Source organism: Podarcis pityusensis (assembly GCF_964106645.2).
Source record: "Podarcis pityusensis genome assembly, chromosome: 5".
In the NCBI taxonomy this organism is placed as follows: Eukaryota; Metazoa; Chordata; class Lepidosauria; order Squamata; family Lacertidae; genus Podarcis; species Podarcis pityusensis.
This window is the reverse complement of record NC_138032.1, coordinates 94,912,435-94,934,058: the sequence shown is the minus strand read 5'-3', so window position 1 is coordinate 94,934,058 and position 21,624 is coordinate 94,912,435. Positions and strand designations below refer to the sequence as shown.

Sequence of the window (21,624 nt, the reverse complement as noted above, 5' to 3'; positions counted from 1 at the left end):
TATGGATAAAGAAGGTACAGGAAGCTTATTGTCCTCATGGCACATCAGTATGGATGAGGCCAAAGATGGGAGCAGGGGCCTCTTAAGGCTCTCTTCCAAGACTGTTCTGCCACAGAAAACCAAGCATTTGACCAAGGGGGGAAATAGTCAAGGTGTTTTCTTCTAGAAGAGCCTGGGTAAAATGTGAAGAAGCTCCTTTCTTTCCTATGCTGGTCTTCCATTCAGCGGCTGCATTGTGTAAGAAGAGGATTAAAAACAAAACAAAGCCCTAAAAATGGGACAAGTAGGAATTCCCACAGCGGAAAACCATTGGAGATTCTCTCTGATAAAGTAACCTTGAACCATAGTTTCACAAATGCCTTCTCCCTGCAATGCAGGAATCTCAGCTAGATCATACATCCAACCTCTGTTTATAAACCTCCAAGGATAATAATAATAATAATAATAATAATAATAATAATAATAATTTATTATTTGTACCCCGCCCATCTGGCTGGGTTTCCCCAGTCACTCTGGGTGGCTTCCAACAAAGATGAAAAATACACTAAAATGTCACATATTAAAAACTTCCCTGAACAGGGAGGGCTGCCTTCAGATGTCTTCTGAATGTCAGGTAGTTGTTTATCGCTTTGACATCTGATGGGAGGGCATTCCACAGGGTGGGCGCCACTACCGAGAAGGCCCTCTGCCTGGTTCCCTGTAACTTGGCCTCTCGCAGTGAGGGAACCGCCAGAAGGCCCTCGGAGCTGGACCTCAGTGTCCGGGCAGAACGATGGGGGTGGAGACGCTCCTTCAGGTATACTGGACCGAGGCCGTTTAGGGCTTTAAAGGTCAGCACCAACACTTTGAATTGTGCTCAGAAACGTACTGGGAGCCAATGTAGGTCTTTCAAGACCGGTGTTATATGGTCTCGGCGGCCACTCCCAGTCACCAGTCTAGCTGCCGCATTCTGGATTAGTTGTAGCTTCCGGGTCACCTTCAAAGGTAGCCCCACGTAAAGTGCATTGCAGTAGTCCAAGTGGGAGATAACTAGAGCATGCACCACTCTGGCGAGACAGTCCGCAGGCAGATAGGATCTCAGCCTACGTACCAGATGGAGCTGGTAAACAGCTGCCCTGGATACAGATTTGACCTGTGCCTCCATGGACAGCTGTGAGTCCAAAATGACTCCCAGGCTGCACACCTGGTCCTTCAGGGGCACAGTTACCCCATTCAGGACCAGGGAATCCTCCACACCTGCCCGCCTCCTGTCCCCCCAAAACAGTACTTCTGTCTTGTCAGGATTCAACCTCAATCTGTTAGCCGCCATCCATCCTCCAACCGCCTCCAGACCTTCACCACCTTCACTGGTTCTGATTTAAAAGAGAGGTAGAGCTGGGTATCATCCGCATACTGAAGGAGAGGTCCACCACATACTTTGAGTAATAATAATAATATAATAATAATTTATTATTTATACCCCGCCCATCTGGCTGGGTTTCCCCAGCCACTCTGGGCAGCTTCCAACTGAATATTAAAAACAGTACAGCATCAGACATTAAAAACTTCCCTAATGAGGGCTGCCTTCAGTTGTCTTTTAAAAGTAAAATAGTTGTTTATTGCTTTGACATCTGCTGGGAGGGTGTTCCACAGGGCAGGCGCCACTACTGAGAAGGCCCCCTGCCTGGTTCCCTGTAACTTCGCAATGAGGGAACTGCCAGAAGGCCCTCGGCGCTGGATCTCAGTGTCCGGGCTGGACGATGGGGGTGGAGATGCTCCTTCAGGTATACAGGACCGAGGCCGTTTAGGGCTTTAAAGGTCAGCACCAACACTTTGAATTGTGCTCAGAAACGTACTGGGAGCCAATGCAGATCCCTCAGAACCGGTGTTATGTGGTCCCGGCGGCCACTCCCAGTCACCAGTCTAGCTGCCGCATTCTGGATTAATTGCAGTTTCCGGGTCACCTTCAAAGGTAGCCCCACGTAGAGAGCATTGCAGTAGTCCAAGCGGGAGATAACTAGAGCATGCACCACTCTGGCAAGACGGTCTGCGGGCAGGTAGGGTCTTAGCCTGCGTACCAGGTGGAGCTGGTAGACAGCTGCCCTGGACACAGAATTAACCTTTGCCTCCATGGACAGCTGTGAGTCCAAAATGACTCCCAGGCTGCGCACCTGGTCCTTCAGGGGCACAGTTACCCCATTCAGGACCAGGGAATCCCCCACACCCGCCCACCCGCTGTCCCCCAAAAACAGTACTTCTGTCTTGTCAGGATTCAACCTCAATCTGTTAGCCGCCATCCATCCTCCAACAGCCTCCAGGCACTCACAAAGGACCTTCACCGCCTTCACTGGTTCTGATTTAAAGGAGAGGTAGAGCTGGGTGTCATCTGCATACTGATGAACACCCAGCCCAAACCCCCTGATGATCTCTCCCAGCGGCTTCATATAGATATTAAAAAGCATGGGGGAGAGGACAGAACCCTGAGGCACCCCACAAGTGAGAGCCCAGGGGTCTGAACACTCATCCCCCACAACCACTTTCTGGACATGGCTCAGGAGAAAGGAGCGGAACCACCGTATAACAGTGCCCCCAGCTCCCAGCCCCTCTAGACGGTCCAGAAGGATGTTATGGTCGATGGTGTCAAAGGCCGCTGAGAGATCCAGCAGAACTAGGAAACAGCTCTCACCTTTGTCCCTAGCCCGCCGGAGATCATCAACCAGCGCGACCAAGGCAGTTTCAGTCCCATGGTGGGGCCTGAATCCTGATTGGAAGGGATCCAAATGGTCCACATCCTCCAGGCGCGCTTGGAGTTGTTTTGCAACCACCCGCTCAATCCCCTTGCCCAAGAATGGTAAATTTGAGACTGGGCGATAGTTGGCCAAATTGGCTGGGTCTAAATATGTTTTTTTAAGAAGCGGTTTAATGACCGCCTCTTTCAGCAGGTCTGGGAAGGCTCCCTCACAGAGGGAAGCATTCACCACCCCGCGGAGCCCATCGCCCAGCCCTTCCCGGCTCGCTTTTATCAGCCAGGATGGGCAAGGATCAAGGAGACAGGTGGTCGGTTTCACTTGTCCAAGCAGCCTGTCCACATCCTCGGAGGTAACAGATTGGAATTGATCCCATGTAACAGGACTAGACAGAACTCTAGCACTCTCCCACCCTGGCCCTGCTCCCACGGTGGAGTCTACCTCCTTCTGAATCTGAGCAACTTTATCTGCAAAAAAACTTTGCAAAAGCATTGCAGGAGATCTTGAGAGTAAAATGGAAAATGAAGCAAAAGCAAAATGCTTTGGGGAGTTTCATCTGGAACTCTGTTATGGTGATCTGCCTGGAATGGAGTGCTCAAGGAGCAGGACAAAGTTGGTAGTGGAACACTTTCAATAAACTCTTGAAATTGATGCTCCATCACACACACACATCAAGGGATAAAAGCTCTGATAGGACTATTCCAATGAAAATGCAGCTGTTTCATTTAAAAAGCCCAATGCACACTGTAATTTTGCTGCCAGTTTTTCTGTAATGCCATGAAACTGTACAGTATTGTATTACATGATATAGTAATTGTTCTTCTTTATGGAGTAGTTAGCAGGTGGTCCACCAATAAGCCAATAAACTATGGCGCATCTCTGACTTCACCATAACATTTTAACTGTGCGATAAGTTTTATTTGGCTTTTTATGACTCAGGAAGATCACTTTTATCTCTCTCCTCCGCCACACAAATAAAACCAAAGGTGGGGTGAACATGCATAGATGTGTTTGCTGAACCATTTTGGGGAGCCTGATCATCTCTCTCTCGCTAAGGCCTGCCAGAGAGATGAAGCAGAGCCAGAGAATCGCCTCGAGTGATAAAATGGGAGGGGGGGGGAGATGCAGGTGGGAGTCCACATTTTAATGCTCCTGGGTAAAAAGAACCAGGCCATTTGTAAATGAGCACATACAGTGGTACCTCAGGTTAAGTACTTAATTCGTTCCGGAGGTCCGTTCTTAACCTGAAACTGTTCTTAACCTGAAGCACCACTTTAGCTAATGGGGCCTCCTGCTGCTGCCGCGCTGCCAGAGCACGATTTCTGTTCTCATCCTGAAGCAAAGTTCTTAACCTGAAGCACTGTTTCTGGGTTAGCGGAGTCTGTAACCTGAAGCGTCTGTAACCTGAGGTACCATTGTACCTCAGAGAGAAAGCTTTTATACAGTCTGAACCTCATATGTGTATTTTTACTTGCAATTCAATAATAATAATGCATGTAAGGTTTTTGTAACACTGAGAAGCACTCCAAAATTGTAGAAGAAGAAGAAGAAGAAGAAGAAGAAGAAGAAGAAGAAGAAGAAGAAGAAGAAGAAGAAGAACCACTACCACCCACACTCTCCCAATCTGAAGTAGTAAAGCTCAGAATGCTATCATTCCAGTCAGGTTGGTACACAAGAAGTTGTGGAACGGACTGTAAATGCTAGCTTTTAAAGGGTATAAAAAGTTATTGCAAAGAGAAAATTAACCACAGCTCTAGCACATCCCTTTGCAAATTCTGCATTTTAGGCAGTCTATGCTTATTTTTGTTTTACATAGGAAACCATGAAAAATTGTTTCCAGCACATGCAGTGAGAAGGGGTGATTCCCACATTACCACCTCATTTTGTTGTATGCATTGCTATTTTCCTAGAAAAAGAGGTGCCGGAACTCACCACAAACGCCTCCCCTGTTGTCTTAGAATGGCAATGGCGCCCACCTGAGTTCCAGTGACTTCCAGCTGCAAAAAACTCCCTGGTTGTGTGTGTAAGCTAGGTCTGTTTCTGAGGTAACCACATCAACATAAAAGCTATTTTCTGATTCGGAGTATAAACTGACATTCCAAAAATGCATTCAAAACTCTGTATAGCACAACTATCTGAATGGATGCAGATTCAGGTCCACAAGGGTATGTTTTCATTTAGTTTCCATCAATGTGCTGTGATGTCAAAACCCTCATGCATTGGCCAAATTCAGTTCTCCAAAGCATTCGTCGATGGAAGATTTACACACCCACAGATTCTTATGCTTTAAATGCAAGCGAGTTTTAAAGCAATCTCATACCAGCTATCAGTTTGATATCATCCATGACATTATTTGATTTTCAGAATGGCGAAGGTTGAGCTCACTGAACTATAAACAGTTTGAAACATGGAGAGCAATCCCATGACATGTCTCGGCACAAGCTGTAATTTAAATCACGTTGTATGCTAAGCCGAAAAGGCAGCACAGCTCTCAAAGGACACAAGGAAATTTGCAGTCATATTTCCGCTGCAATCCTGTAACTGCAAATTTGTTGTCTTCCTTTAATGCAAAAGGCAGACATCTGTAATTGAGAACAGCATTCAGTTCATGTTTATTCAGAAGCAAATCCCATTGACTTCTACTTGAGGGTGTACTCCTTGTGCTGTGCATTTACATATGGAAATGCTCACCCCCAAAGCACTGTCATGGTTCCTATATGCATTGTTATGCATGACTTTCATATGCATATTTCTCATCCAACTGATTGGGCCTGCTGTCTTCTACCTGGCTCAACCCAAAGGGTTTTGCTGATGGATGGCACCTGCCAAGTCCTGAGCCATCAGACCTGATGATCAGCTCCTTGTCTGGTCTTCTGAAGCCCCTTGCAAAGCGTTCTGTAAGACCTGACTACCCACTGACTGTTGAATCTTGTGGAGCACCTTGGTAGGTGCTCTGCAGACTGTGTGTTTGCCCACATGGTCTGGTTTCAAACTGCAGGCAAAAAAATTTCACCTGACACCACTGTGGTGTCAGGTGACTGACATGTGGGTGACCCTACCCACCTGTCAAACTTGGCCTGAGGTTGGGCTGGAGTCAGTTGCAATCTGGCCAGCAGGCGAACTTGCCCATCTCTGCCCTACAGCGTTCTTTTCAGTTTGTTATTCAGTACTTTGCAATGTACATGTGGATCAACTTAATATCTGTTTACAAAGCTCCCTTAATGAAATAAGTGGCAAGATTTAGAGGAATAATAGATTGCCACAGGGTAGGAAATATTTTTAAGCTGAGCACACTCTGTCCTGAGAAGAACTATTCCACGATGGAGCATCCTTTCTTATAGGTGAGTGATTGATGAAGGATAGGATAAGCCAGTGGTCTATGTCTATACACACAGACATAAGTACAGAAACACACACATACACACACAAGTTAATTTGTCTAGATTTCTTGGTAACGGGTGAAGAACTGAATTCAAAAATATATTCACTCTTTTTTTTATGCGAGTCATGGAAAATATTGGAGGTGAAGTGGGGTGAAGGTGCACAAAATTAAAAAATAGCCACTCTGGTCCGGTAAAGGATACTTGCAATGAAATCACTTACAATGAAATCCTATTGAAACAGTTTAATTAAAATGGTTGAAGATTTAAATCCCAATCGCAGGTTACTTTATATCGGCATTTCTTGTAAGGTAGAATCCAAAATGGGTTTGGAGGCTCATCTTTGGGTAAAAGGTGTGAGGAAGCTAAAACAGTTTCAATAAGACAAACAAAATATTCATGTGGGGAGGATCAATTTCCATAACTTTTGTAAACAGAGAATATGATGAATATCTTGAAGTGTTTACTTGAAGAAATCACCCACCATCAGCTATGGAAGTATGTTTAAAACATATTTATTCTTGTGTGGTATTTTTAATAATGTGCAAGTATGAATCATAAAACCCCATAGGTGCAAACCACATGAAAGTTTTATTCTGAGAAAGAATGCAAAGTTTGCACCCTGGGAATGTTATCTCCTGTTTCCTGTCTATTGTTGCCAGGTGGTGACCTCCTTTTTGCCACATGAATCATCCTAATGTTTTTGGAGGAACTGAATTTATTGACAAATAAGCTTTGTCAGCTCATTGCTACTTACAGATAGCAGCTTTACATCACACTGGGCAAAATTCAACAGGAAGCTGACCTGTGTAATGAATGGGAAGGATGAAAAAACACAGTAGGTCTTCACTGTGTAGCCTTTGCAGTTATATTTGGGTATTTTGAGTGTTTCTGAAAAGTATGGCCATGGCAGCTGCCGGTAATTTTCAAAAAGAAGGCAAGCTCTGGTGTTTCTGGTAATTACCGTATTTTTTGCTCTATAAGACTCACTTTTTCCCTCCTAAAAAGTAAGGGGAAATGTGTGTGCGTCTTATGGAGTGAATGCAGCCTGCGCAGCTATCCCAGAAGCCAGAACAGCAAGAGGGATTGCTGCTTTCACTGTGCAGTGATCCCTCTTGCTGTTCTGGCTTCTGAGATTCAGAATATTTTTTTTCTTGTTTTCCTCCTCCAAAAACTAGGTGCGCCTTGTGGTCTGGTGCGTCTTATAGAGCGAAAAATACGGTAAACAGAACTTGTCTTCTTTTTGTTTCCATTTTCTCAATACTTTTTCTCTCTTTCTGTCCACCCATAATTTTCAGACTGAACATATACACGCAAATATCATTTTAAAGGTTGACTAATGAGATGCCACTTAAATAACTTTACATAACCCCATACCAATTCCAGTAAAATAAATGCTCGGCGTAATATTGAAGTATACCTACACATTTTAAAAGGTAAAACCACCCCATCATAGGAGCAAGCTTCTTGGCTGCTACTACAGAATTAATTACCTGTCAAATTATTTTAGTATTTGTATTAAAACACAGATACAAATTTCAGCAATCGGGGACTACGCTGTTTTTAATTAAAATTACCTGATTGTGCCCATAGGCTTCAGACAGACTGTGGTTGCAATTTTATGCGCACTTGAAAGTTCTGCTATCAGACAGACATACTTCTGAGTGAGCAGGAAAGGGATTAGGCAATTAAACTAATTTCAAAATCCTTAAATTTGGATTGAATGTGTGCATTTCCTTTCTGCCTCTCTCGTATTTCCCTTTGGGACAATTTTTACTGCTCGATTAGAAGACATACCCCATTGCAGAGCCTCACACTCATCCATGTCTCTGCTGCTCCAAGAGTCAATTAGCATTAACCAGCTTCATGCAGATGAACATATCTAATCCATCTCTCCCCCACTCCACCCCACCTTTATGGCTCATGCGCTCCAGCCACATCACACTTAACCTTTGCCATGGTGTCTCCAAAGAAGAATTTGTTTTACTCCATTCATGTCCTACCCTGTTTGGCAAACCACACTCCGGTGTCGCCCTGGGCCTTTGTATGGAACACACTAATCTGATTGTTCTTCCACTCTACAAACTCTGGGTCAACAATCAGGCTCTTGCCAGAAACTAATTAATTTGCAAACAGTCCCTGTTTTCACAGAGGGGGAGCTATTGAGAGCGATGTCAGCAGAGGCGATTGCGCTACGGTGACATGCATTGTTTTCTGTGCAATTCTCCTCACTCATTTCAACCACACACATGAACTCCAATTATGCAGTCAACAGTAAATCTCTTAATGCCCACCAGACTCTGACCATGGTGGCCAGAAAAGAGGAAATTCATATTGACGAGGTCAATGCTAATTAAACTAATTGTCACAGAAGAAGGAGGGGAGGGGGAGGGAGTCAAGTCAGACATTCAAGATCCAGTGACGTCGTCGCCCATGATGCTTCTTCTCCAACTGAAGTCAACATGGTTAAGATTCACTTCTCTGTTTATGTCTTCAGACTACTTCCCTGGGTTCAGGAATAAACCACACCTGAGCACAAGCGTCTGACTCAAAGATACTGGGGGAACCGTTTCCCATTGGCAACTTTTGCTCTTTCTGGACTGCCTAGCAGAGCTAGCCCAGAAACTGACACAGCTATTAAACATGCAGGAGCCCAGTGGCTGTAACTTCAGATGACTTAGTCAAGGTAGCAGAGGGCTCTCATAATGTCCTCAGGGATCAACGGATCCAGAAATGGAAGCATTCCATAGACATCCATCAAAGGAAGTTACTGAAAAATATTGCTAGAAAGTGCTGTACACCTGAGGATCAAGGCCATGTTTCCCATCCCAGAGGCTGTGAAATTATGAGGGCATTCCCTCTCTCTCTCACTCACTGAATACTCACTCAACTTCTATAGTACTCAGCAGCTTAAGGACAATGTCTCTGGAGAACTTGGCATGGTTATTTTCCCACTTAGTTTTTTTCTTTTCTTTTTAAAGCCACAGAGAGTATGGTATAAACATCAAGAAGCTTTACAAAACTGAATAAAAAGCAAGGACATGATGAAAAAATCCCATAACATTTCTCTCTCTCTCTTTTAAAAAACCTCAGCTCTGCATAAAGGGAATACAACCATTTATTTCCTTGCAGAGAGAAGTGGAGGGAGTTGGACAAAAACATCTATCTGTCTGCCCCTAATATTGAAATTTGCTGAGCTTAAGATTTTTACAGTGAAAGCTGCCGGTCTAAAGATTAAGAACCTTTCTGCCCAAAAAAAGGAAAAACTGCAAAAAAGCAAAAAACAAAGTTTGTGTGTGTGTGTGTGTGTGTGTGTGTGTGTTAAGGATGAGGGAGGAATATGTTCAATCTGCACTTTGATGCAAACATACCAGATATGTCTTCCCCGAAGGAATATATGAAATGAGGCACAGTTCTCCTTCAAAACTAATCCAAATGGAGATGCAGTTCTTCAGCCAAAGAATGCATTCAAAAATGTGCACATTAATGAAAAGCACATACAAAGAAGTGTACATTAGTAAAAAAATAATGTGCAAAATGCATTTTATTATAGGAAAATTGCTTGCAAAAAGTGTGTTAAAATTAGCAAGAGTAGAAGTGTACATGAAAATGCATATGAATTTTCATAGGTTGTTGTTGTTTTTAAAAAACAACCTCATGCATAGGCAGATATGGGACATTTTATTACTATTATTATTATTATTATTATTATTATTATTATTATTATTTACCACTGGATAAAACAGAGGAACCAAACTTGAGAGATTCTTCCCTCCCTTGTATGCATGTGGATGGGAGGGGGGAAGAGAGGTCTCTCAGTTCCCTAAAGTAGCCGGAAAGGACTTTAATGGGGGGTGGGAGGATGTCCTCAGCCCCCACAGCCCCTTCAGCCTGCAGAAAGAGAGGCCTAACAGACAGCTGATTTCCCCCATGAACACAGAACTTGCCCTAGAAAGTGCTGTACAATGAACTGGGTTTCCAGGGCAGACAAATCGACCTGGAAAGGGTCCCCTGAGTTTGAAAACTATTACTCTAAAGGCACCACGTGCAAGGAGTATAACCCAATAGCCTCCCTTTGGTAAGTCAGAGGAGATACACACATTTGAATTCCATAAAAGCTTCCGGCTTCTAAAGGCTTTGATATCTAGAGGGGTTGCAAGAAGCTCTGGGTAGGTAATCTTACCCCCTCTCTGTCCTCAGGCCCTTTCCATTTCCTGATCCTCTCAGATGCATCCTTAGTGCTAACTTGGGAAAAATCAGTGCTCACATTCAACGCTGAGAGACTGGTGAGCGCAATTCAAAGGGAGAGAGGGGAATGCCACAGTTTCGGCACTGAGCCATGGGGACAGTGGACAATGACTGCGCTCTCTCGCTGCATAAATCCTCCTGACTCAGCTGTCAGTGTGTGGATCTACAATACAAAAGCAGCTTTTACTTGCATGACTGAGCTAGGGCAGGTTATCCTTGGGATCAATCAGCTGGGGAGAGTAAAGATAGTATTCCGGAAGATTCTTTGGTTATAGGTCCACAGAAAGCCAAAAGAATAATAATAATAAACATCTCCCTTTTCACCAGTTGACATACTCTGAAGTCCAGCTATCTTGACTAAAATTAGAGTGAAAGTAAAACCAAGGAATAACCGTTTCCAATGTATTTCTCACAAATGGCACACACACCGTTCTCAAGATGCTAACATCGAGCAGCGCCATATGTTTGGCAGAGGTTCATAGTTGTTATTTATATTGCGTTAGCGCCTACAGGGCTCCCAATCAGTGAGTCATTACGTCTGGCACAGGGTGCCCGTTGAATTAAAAGGCATTCCTGCCCCCCCCCTTCCCTCATTGCTGCTTCTGCCTTAGTTTACAGTACAAGTCCAAAGCCATTGTGGAATTTCCTTGTGACAGTGGGCAGCAATTGGTTCTCAAAGGCAGAGCTTTTGTGATTCCGACTTCTGCAGCTGGAAAAGTGTGAATTGAGAAAAGATGGAAGTGGGAACCCAAGAAGACACCAGTCTGGGGCTTTGTGTGGGGCTGCGTATGGCTATTGAAAATAAAAAGGCCTTTCCTCTCTGACAGCATGGTCCGGATCGGTGCAAGGAGGAGCAGGAGGAAGAGCAGGCACAGTTTGCACAGTGGGATGGAGCTGTGCCATGTAGGAAGGGGGGGCGGAGGGGGCGGGCTGCCCCAGGTGCCACTCTGGGAGGGGTGACAAGATGGCCCCTGCCTCCCCCCAGCTGTAGAGCGACCGAGGGCGCCTGCAGTCCGTATGGGCGTCTCCATCCTTCCCACAGGATTTAGTGGAAGGGGCACACTTCAGCCCCCTCCACAAAATCCCAATGCTTCATTTCCCCCATAGCAATGACTGGCAACAATTCATTTCTATGGGAGATAATAGTGTACTCCGGGATACTGGTCCAATTTTCATGGATCTTGGATTTTGTTTCTTGGCCATGTTAGAGAGCGACAGAAAGCTGGAGGATGCACAATATGAGTGGTAAGGGAGAGAGAGAGATAGTTCCTTCAAGCACCTTTCCTGAACACCTGCTGGGATTCAGGTCTCTCCTGGCTGAAAGGTCATGTAATGTTCTTCTTGTCTCATTCTGCATATATCTTGGGTATTGATTAAGAGCCAAAAACTATTTTTTATTTACTTGCCCTAATAATTTGCATGGATATGTATGGTCCTTGTCAGAAAAGAACTTAGTAAAGTTCTTCAGGGAAGACATCCTAGAAGAAGCCAATGTGTTGCCCAGCCTGAATGTCATGGGTGCAAAGCTTAATCCTTTCAAGGTGCCCACTGAAAAACATTGAACTTAATGCACTAGAGGGCTTGCATGGGAATATCCCAAGCTTAGTTGCTCTGTGTATGGTGGCTACTGCTGGTTGAAACTCTCCTCAGCTTGATTAAAAAATTGAATTGACCATTGTGAGCAATATTAGAGAATATTAGAAGCAAAGATTGGGTTTTCCCTAGAGTTTGGGACTAACACGTAATGTTGGCTGCCCTTATGCTGGTTTATAAACTTACTATTGTTTGACAGTCCCTTCCATTTTGTTTAAGTTATGGACACCATCACGGCTCAGAGGGAGCTAAGCAAAACACCCCCAAGTGGTAACTGAAGGGAACAGAAGGAACTGGAACCTTAGCAGAAACTATGGAAAGTGGATAAACGATATTCCTGACTTACCATTAAGCCACCGGAAGTCGTGCTGCTCTGTCCTGATTGGGTGATTGAAAATAAAAAGGCCTTTCCTCTCTGACAGCATGGTCCGGATCGGTGCAAGGAGGAGCAGGAGGAAGAGCAGGCACAGTTTGCACAGTGGGATGGAGCTGAAGGAACAGCCATGTAGGAAGGGGGGGCGGAGGGGGCGGGCTGCCCCAGGTGCCACTCTGGGAGGGGTGACAAGATGGCCCCTGCCTCCCCCCAGCTGTAGAGCGACCGAGGGCGCCTGCAGTCCGTATGGGCGTTGCTCGTGTGGCGTCCATACAGGCACCCGTACGGGCTGCCTCTTGCCATTGCGTGCGAGCGGCAGCCCGTATGGTCGCCACACGTGTATAGTCCATACAGAATGCTGCTCATGCAGCAGTCTGTACAGTCACCGTGCAAGCGGCAGCCCATATGGCCGTCCCGTGCGAGTGGCAGCCTGTATGGACTGCGCTTGTGCGGCATTCTAGACAGAGTGTGCATGCATGCGGCAGCACAAGCGCAGTCCATACGGCTGCGCTGCGCCGGGTGCCAGAGAGGGTTCCTCCACCACTGAGCAAGGGCATCACTATGGAAGGCAAGGGACAAGGCGGTGACAAAATCTGAACTTTGTGGGCTCCACTGGTGTGCCTGCACAGTCCCAATTCCACTGCTGCCTTTTGCCTCTTCACCTCCCCCTCCCCATAGTGATGCCTCTGCAAAGAGGTGAGCCGCAGCCACGGAAGAGGCTCTCAAAGGCCAGGCATTCAAGGCCACACTGGGGTCACCAGGATACTGTAAGGCCACTGGAACATAGTGGTGGTGGATAATATCAGGCCAGCCCCCCCTCCCCAAAAATGCTGCCCTCCAGTCTCTATCTGGGACTCATCTAATACAACAGCCCTCTCTGGCTAGCTCTATGTCCCTCCCCAATTTATTCCATTAGGTTCAACTCATTGTCTGCTGCATTTGGCCCACCAGAGGAGGCTGCATTAGGCAGATCACATACCATACTTTTCCATCTATAAGGCACCCCCATGTATAAGATGCCCCCTATTTTGGGGGGCTCAAATTTAAAAAAATGGGGGGAGATGGCACAGAGTTGTTGAGCTTTTTGGGGGGAGAATTAACCAGAGTTGTTGAGGTTTTTCTTTGGGGGGGGGGTACCCACAATTGTTGAGTGATTTTTTTTGTGGGGGGATGCTGAACCGAATATCACTCACCCAACTGGCCAATGCTAACAATCGCAAGCGACGCAATCCAAATTGCCAGAACAGCAGCTAATGCAAAGCAGCCATTTACACATCCACAAATAGGCCACCCAATTGACAAAGCAGCAGCCAATCTAAAGCAGCCCTTGCGGCAGACACCATTCACCCACCCAATCACTAGATCCTGCTCGCAGGTGCAACCAATTGCCAGTCCCCCCCCCCCGCACTACCCATGTATAAGACGACCCTCCCATTTTTTACTTTATTTTGGAGTAAAAAACCCTTGCCTAATACACGGAAAAGTACGGTAAGTTTCAACTATAATCTCAGCCGACGCTCAGCCTCAATCCACAGGTAACTGCACTTCACTCAGCTAATCCTGCTAAACGAGCTATTCTAAGGCTGGAAATGGATCCACCCTTAAATGTTAGCAGATCCCATTGGACTGGCTCAGGGGGGAAAAATGATCTACTTTTTTCTGTTTGGTGTGTCTATGTAAACAATCAACATAATTTCTGAGATCATCCAAGGAGTGCTTTAGAGTTGAAACAGATTATACTGAAACAGGAAAGGTCTTTTCAAAATCAGAGAATGGGGACTTGATACCAACAGCTTGCTCAATAATGCAATTCTCACTGGCCGTCCTTTTCTGTGTCTGTGGTGAAACTTTCCCCCAGGAAATTTGCTTGTCTTGCAGAAGCAGAGCTGCCTAAGGCCTTCCAGCACGGTTTAAAGGCAGGATAGTTAACTGGTGGCCTATGAACCAAAACTAACCCCTAAAAAGATTTTTATCTGATTCCTGGAGACTCAAAAAATTTAATCACAGTATGATAAAAGAAAAGAAGTTACTCATGGCTTTGTTAATGAAGAACAGAAAAGAATGTCTCCCAGTTTTAAGCAGCAGAGACATTCTACAATTGCATGTTTTATCTCTCGTTTTGATATCTGTATGAAACATGTACATCTAAATATTGGCATGTGATCATATGCCTGAGCCCATGTGCTTCACAGCTGGGAAGACCTTAGTGCTAAATGTGCCAATTTTATTATGCAGTCTGACTCCACAGTGCATGGGGATGTCGGGGCGGGGAATCGGTTTGCAGAAGAAAACATACTTTTGGTTCTCAGTTCACAGCTCTCAATAATACAGAAGCTGCCCATCTCCATATTAAGGCAAAATCCACACTCTACAAATAACAATGGAATTAAAATCAAAGCACACATAAAATCAAGCCCAATTAGTTTCATTCATTTGTGGCAATAGCAATGTGGTGCTGAGCGACTGTGAATGAGTGTTGCACATTAAAGTTAATTAGCCATCGTTTAAAACTATGGAAAGTGGATAAACGATATTCCTGACTTACCATTAAGCCACCGGGAGTCGTGCTGCTCTGTCCTGATTGGGTGATGGTGCCCCAGCGTACGGAAAATGGCAAAATCTCTGCCCATGAAATCTGCCGCCGTTCCGGAATAAAGCTCACCATCTGTAACATTGCATGAAATTGCACGGAATATCAGCCACTCAGTGAACCTATCAGAATTTATTACAAAGGAGCAAACAGAATGCCAATGCACAACACGCACGATGGTTGAAAGCTATTTGCACGGGCAAAGGTCTGGCATATACATTTCAGGACCTTCCGTGTTTACCGCTTTCATTCCAGCTTTTTGCAGAAAAACTTGAGGGGGGAATGTTGCCAATATATGCCTTGCTTATGATACCTGGTTATTTAGAGGAGGAGACAAGCATCTAGGTGGGCAACGTTATTTTCTGGTGAATCTCAGAGGTGTCCAAGTGATAAGCGCTGCCTGCCTTGCAGCCCAGAGACAGGAAATGTGTCAGCCTCAACAGAAGACTTCGCTCCTCACTTCCTGTTGAGCTTCAATCCATCTCCCATCTCAAATCATAGCACACACTCCTTTGGACTTTCCTCTCCTCACTGAGAGTTTCTTTTGACATCGTATTTTTCTTTGTCCCCCTCCTAATCTGTGATTCCTGCATTGAGGGGTTGGATTAGATGACACTTTGGCTCCCCCCCAACTCTACAGTTCTATGATTCTAGTTTCTTTCATTTCTTTTACAATCAAAAAAGCCCCTCCTTTTTACCACAGTTCCTTCCTTCCTTTATCCATCTTTTAGAACATGCCCGTATGCCACACTTACAATTTGGAAAAAAATTATCCATGTCGCAAAAAGGACAAGCCGAGGACATATGCTGCTAAACATCAACCACTTTAGGATGTGTGGTTCAGAGCTCCCAAGCGCACAATTTACGCTCCACTCACTGAAATGTCATGGGCAACTCTGTGCACAGACGGCATTGGCTTTGCGCCCGTGCCATCGCAGGATTAGGCTACAGTGATGATGGAAAATGTCTATGGACTGTGACAGAAGCAGCTAGCTGTTGCAAATTCTGTTGAATAGGCCAAGGGGCCAAGGTCAATAGGTGGTCTACAAGAGAGGGAGTGGAAAGAAAGTCAACAAGGCAGGAGCCAAAGCAAGGCACCACATTGCTCTAGCAAAACACAGAAGATTAGCCTGATACCTTCCCAGAACCAAGACTGAGGAACTGAAGCAGATTGTTGGAATGTAGTTGCATACCACAGATGCATACCTAGGCTCCCTTGCGCAAGGAGCTGTATTGGTGCCACACACCCACCCTGGCAAGGAGATGTCTCCAAAGCCAGAAGAGACCATGAGCCAGGAACTCAAAAAGTTGGCTTTTTTTCACCTCTCCCACTTGGCCAATGACTTCTGTGGCCAACGGTGTTGGGTCTGTTCTGCTCTTCCTTTGTCAGTCTGCCTGGCTTCCTGCCTCCTTCATTCCCTCCACTACTGATTTTACTCCTAGCCACTCTGAGCCAGAGTGGAGATTTTAGGGGCCCCTGAGCCTGCTCTTTTGGTGGGGCTATTCTGGCCATCCCCTAGGTATGCCTCTGGTTGCCAGCAGTCACTTGGCTTGGGGGCTCAAGGGTTCTGGCTACAGATTTCTGCCCAGATGCTTCTGAGTGTCTGCAGACCCCTTCAGCTCCCCTGGAAGCACAGCAAGTGGGCCTTGGCAACTGGCCTGCCAGAGTTTCAGGCCAACCCTGTTGGCCCACAGCTGAACCTGTTTCTTTAGTATACAGGGAAGTGCAGTTGACACTGGAATGACCGTGCTTGCTTTGATTCTGCTCACGGAGCACTGAATAAGGATCTTTGCCTTTCAAAGCAAAAATCATGGAATGAATTGACCGGTTATTAAAGTTCAGGTATTCCATTTATCACGGCCCCAGCAAATGCCCTCGACAGAATTTAATATGACTTTGTTGGAAACAAGCTTATTAGTTCCAAGGCATGCTCGTATTTTCCATGCCAATTTTAGAATACGTTTCCATGGCGGGGCAGCCATGTCTGATCATGCCTGCTGGGAAAGTTGAGCCGCTTTCCCTTGAAAGGCTGCAAGCAGGGCTGCGCGTCATAAGAGTCGGAAGGGGAGAAAACATGATAGTGGAAATAGGTGGAATGAGAAGAAGATTAAAAGCAACAAGGCCTCTTCTCCCCAGCAGGAGGTATAATCAAAATCGAGTGAAAGAGAACAGCACATTAATTACCTATTTATCATCTTTCTGTCTCATCTGCCACTTGCTATTTTTAAAAGGAGAGACAATCACTTAATTATAGCTCTTATTATGTACTGTGCTTGAGAAAATGCCTTTGATGCCTCTGTTAGCCTTTACTTAACTTTACCCCCATTTGCTTGTCAGCTCTCTCCAGAGACTTGGGAGGAATCAATATAAATCAAGGGAAAGACAAGGAGGCTGCTTTCATTTCATCGTTGTCAAAGAGGGGAAGAGGTCACCCAGAGCAGGAGATTTCAGAAGCCAAAGTATGTGCGTGTGTATATATATTCATTCATGTGCATTTGTATATGCATGTAGTACTTGTGTGTGTGTGCATTTAAAACAAGACGTTTGCAGTATTTTTTATACATTATGGGGCTTGTGTGTGAAAGGTTTGTGCTCTGTGCAAAGATAGACACTGAGGTCTCCATCCTTCCCACAGGATTTAGTGGAGGGGGCACACTGCAGCCCCCTCCACGAAATCCCAATGCTTCATTTCCCCCATAGCAACAATTCATTTCTATGGGAGATAATCCAATGGTGCACTCTGGGATACTGGTCCAATTTTCATGGATCTTGGATTTTGTTTCTTGGCCATGTTAGAGAGCGACAGAAAGCTGGAGGATGCACAATATGAGTGGTAAGGGAGAGAGAGAGATAGTTCCTTCAAGCACCTTTCCTGAACACCTGCTGGGATTCAGGTCTCTCCTGGCTGAAAGGTCATGTAATGTTCTTCTTGTCTCATTCTGCATATATCTTGGGTATTGATTAAGAGCCAAAAACTATTTTTTATTTACTTGCCCTAATAATTTGCATGGATATGTATGGTCCTTGTCAGAAAAGAACTTAGTAAAGGTATCCATACATTCAGGGAAGACATCCTAGAAGAAGCCAATGTGTTGCCCAGCCTGAATGTCATGGGTGCAAAGCTTAATCCTTTCAAGGTGCCCACTGAAAAACATTAGAGGGCTTGCATGGGAATATCCCAAGTTTGGGTGCTCTGTGTATGGTGGCTACTGCTGGTTGAAACTCTCCTCAGCTTGATTAAAAAACAGAATCGACCATTGTGAGCAATATTAGAGAATATTAGAAGCAAAGATTGGGTTTTCCCTAGAGTTTGGGACTAACACGTAATGTTGGCTGCCCTTATGCTGGTTTATAAACTTACCATCGTTTGACAGTCCCTTCCATTTTGTTTAAGTTATGGACACCATCACGGCTCAGAGGGAGCTAAGCAAAACACCCCCAAGTGGTAACTGAAGGGAACAGAAGGAATGAACCTTAGCAGAAAGGGAGTCACACAGTCTCTGTGTCTCATTAACCAAGCACAGAGAGCTTTCTCCATATCAAAGTAACTACAGCTGATGCAAGCTCTCTTATGTGTTCTGTTTTTTCAAGGCTGTTTTCTTTGTTCTCACTAACTTATGGTGTGACCAAAGGCGTCAAGGGTTTTTATATTCTGGTTGATGCTACTCTTACTCACTGAAGTTAATAGTCGTAACTAGCTTAGCTTCATTAATTTAAAGGAGTCTAATCTGAGTAGGACTTAGTGGAATACAGCTCAAGACATCGAATCCATAAAACATATTTTGTTGCACTGTGCAAAATATGAGCAAGCCAGGGCTGAACTGATACTACCCTTGCTGGTACCTTTCCCGGGAAAATCAGAGGCTCACTATGTCAGGTTCCTATTGGAAGACCAGACCAATGCTAGAACATTAGCAGTGGCAAAGTTTTTATCAGTGGTTGCAAGAATCAATGATCCCTATATTCTGAACAAAATGCTTGTTTAACCTGGAGGTAGGCTGTATGAATTGTGTATTGCTTTGTAACAATTTGTTGGGTTTCTGGACCGTAATAAAGATTGTTGTTGTTGTTAAAGGAGTCTAATCTGAGTAGGACTTAGTTGAATACAGCCCAAACATTTCTATATACATCTAACGGTAGGAGATTCAAATCTGAATGGGCGCAGTCCACAGGAAAGTTATTCTGCGCATCCATCATTGGGATGAATGGGCATTGAACAAGAGATTCAGAGCTCCTGCTCCACAATTCAGTGGAGCTTGCTAAAGGGAAGCCTAGGTTGTGTCCTTAAAGAAGAACAGATTGTGTAACCTTAGCTTTGTTCATTAATAAATAATCTCCATTACAAAAGTACCATAGAAAAATATGCAATTCCCTCCTCCCTTACTCTTGTTTGGTCTTTAAAATGTTCTCGTATTCTTCCTGGACCAGGTAAATTTGATGTGGAGACCTCCTCATGGACACACCTTGGGAAGATGTGCTTGGAGCAGCCTATTAATAATGAATTGCAGCTAAATGATGCCTGAGAGCTGCGCACATCTCTGCCACAGCTGGCATTTTGCTCAACACACCAGAGTAACGGTTATCATAAATGAACAGCTCTTAAAAGTAATGAAAATCATTTGGAAGGAGATCGAGCAAGAAACATTTAGGGCAGAGGAATTAATAGCTATGAAACATTTAAAAATATTATTGAATTAGGAGTGATTAAAGAAACAGCAGTGTGCCCATTTGTGTATTTCAAAAATGTTTTGAGCTTACAAGATTCAATTCCTGATGACGTAGCTTGGGGGTGGGGGAGTTTCTGTTTAGCTGAGATTCCAGTTCACATATTTGTACCTGGCATTGAGTATGCAGGACAGATTAGGGATTCTACTGCTCAATAGTTTTCCTACCTGAGCTGATAAGATACCACTGTTTGATGCATGTTTTTCTTAAACCAACTTCACATGGAATTGAGTCTTTAAGCTGTTCTAAATTTGCAGTGGCAACTGATAGCCAGTGAGACTGGTGGGGTGGGAATTAAGGAGCAAAAACAGAAGAGGGAGCCAGAATCATAACAGGTTCAGCTGAATGATTCTAGTTTTGTCCCCATCCTCCTCATTCCCGCAAGTATAAGACTGACAGTCACAATGACCCCCTGAATAGATTTGATGTTAGAAGGTAAGCAAGTGAGGGTTGGCTGATGACAGAGAGATCTTGGTGGTGCACAAGTGGACCAGCCTCCCCTGCTCATTCACCTCTAGCCAAGGCGCACGCTGCGCTGATGTGAATATCTATGGATGCGGGTGGCACTGTGGTCTAAACCAATGAGCCTCTTGGGCTTGCTGATTGAAAGGTTGGTAGTTTGAATCTGCGCAATGGGGTGAGCTCCTGTTGCTCTTTCCTAGTTCCTGCCAACCTAGCAGTTTGAAAGCATGCCAGTGCAAGTAGATAAATAGGTACCGCTGTGGCAGGAAGGTAAACGGCATTTACATCATGGTGTTCCATTGCTCCACAAACAGTTTAGTCACACTGGCCACAGGACCCGGAAAGCTGTCTGCGCACAAATGCCAGCTCCCTCGGCCTGGAAGTGAGATGAGTGCTGCTGTACCTCATAGTCGCCTTTGACTGGATTTAACCATCCAGAGGTCCTTTATCTTTACCTTTTTCCATGGGTGAAAGAGCTGTGAAACACACTGGCGCACAGGGGCGGGGGGACGAACGACTTCACTGTGCTCTAAGGCATCAATGTGGATGCCCTCTCAGGTAGAATAGACAATATGAGGCTTGATGGGTGAATAATCTGACCTAGTATAAGGCAGCTTTTTGTCCTCCTGAATACGTTAAAAGCCATCACCTCTGCTCTTCATATTGATTTCTCTCTTCCTTAACACCTTGCCTCCAATTCCATATGTCTTCCACACAAGAAGAAAGGATTTGTGAAAAAAGAAAAAAGAGAAGAAAATCCAAAAAACCCAAAATCATTGTATCATTGTAAGTCCACATGAAAAAGGAATGCGAGAAGACAGCACTCCATTGACTTCATTTGGCTACATGCCATGAGGTTTGCGTAAGACACCCTTGTCATCGTATTCTTTCTTGACTGAATATTAATGCAAATAGGGAAGTCAGCCTCTCTGGAGAAGCAGCACCACAAATTAAAGTTGCCCCAGGCACTAATTTATATACCCGTCTTTTCAGACGTACTTTCTCTCCCTTCTGTTTTGAGTAAATACAGGGTGCAAGTTGCAGCAAGGCCGGGACCTCAGGGGAGTAATCACCTGAACTTTCAGAGGCAGGAAAAAGCATCAAGCGTTGGTTAAAAGTCAGAATTACTCTTCTTAAGTGCAGAAGAAGAGACACTCATATTGAAATGCTTTCCGTCCCCTGAAGAACATCTAGAAAATAGGGAGCAATGTTCTTTCTTTAAAATGTGTATCTTTGTTACTCAAGTAACATCAAGCCACTAATCACTTTTTGAATTTTCTGTGCCTTCATGATAATGAAATACCAATTGCCTCCACACATGTTCAAATTCTAATTTTGTTGCATGTCCACAATTTTCTAGCAAGGGCAAGACCCTCTGAGGTTTTTGAATAGGAACCTTCTACAGCCTATTCAGGCACCATGGCTCACAGAATTATTCCTGGGTAAGGGGGTAGAGTGGGACGCAGGTGGCGCTGTGGTCTAAACCACTGAGCCTAGGGCTTGCTGATCAGAAAGTTGGCGGTTCG

The 21,624-nt window shown here is 44.8% G+C and overlaps 1 protein-coding gene across 1 annotated transcript in view; it reads right to left on the bottom strand.

Annotated features, from left to right (window-relative positions):
- SEMA3A (semaphorin 3A) overlaps window positions 1-21,624 on the bottom strand; it is a 186,356-nt gene that overhangs the window by 44,366 nt on the left and 120,366 nt on the right. Inside the window, exon 6 of the mRNA XM_081005480.1 lies at window positions 14,866-14,985. Coding sequence (XP_080861606.1) covers window positions 14,866-14,985 — 120 coding nt within the window. The remainder of the gene's footprint in view (window positions 1-14,865; window positions 14,986-21,624) is intronic.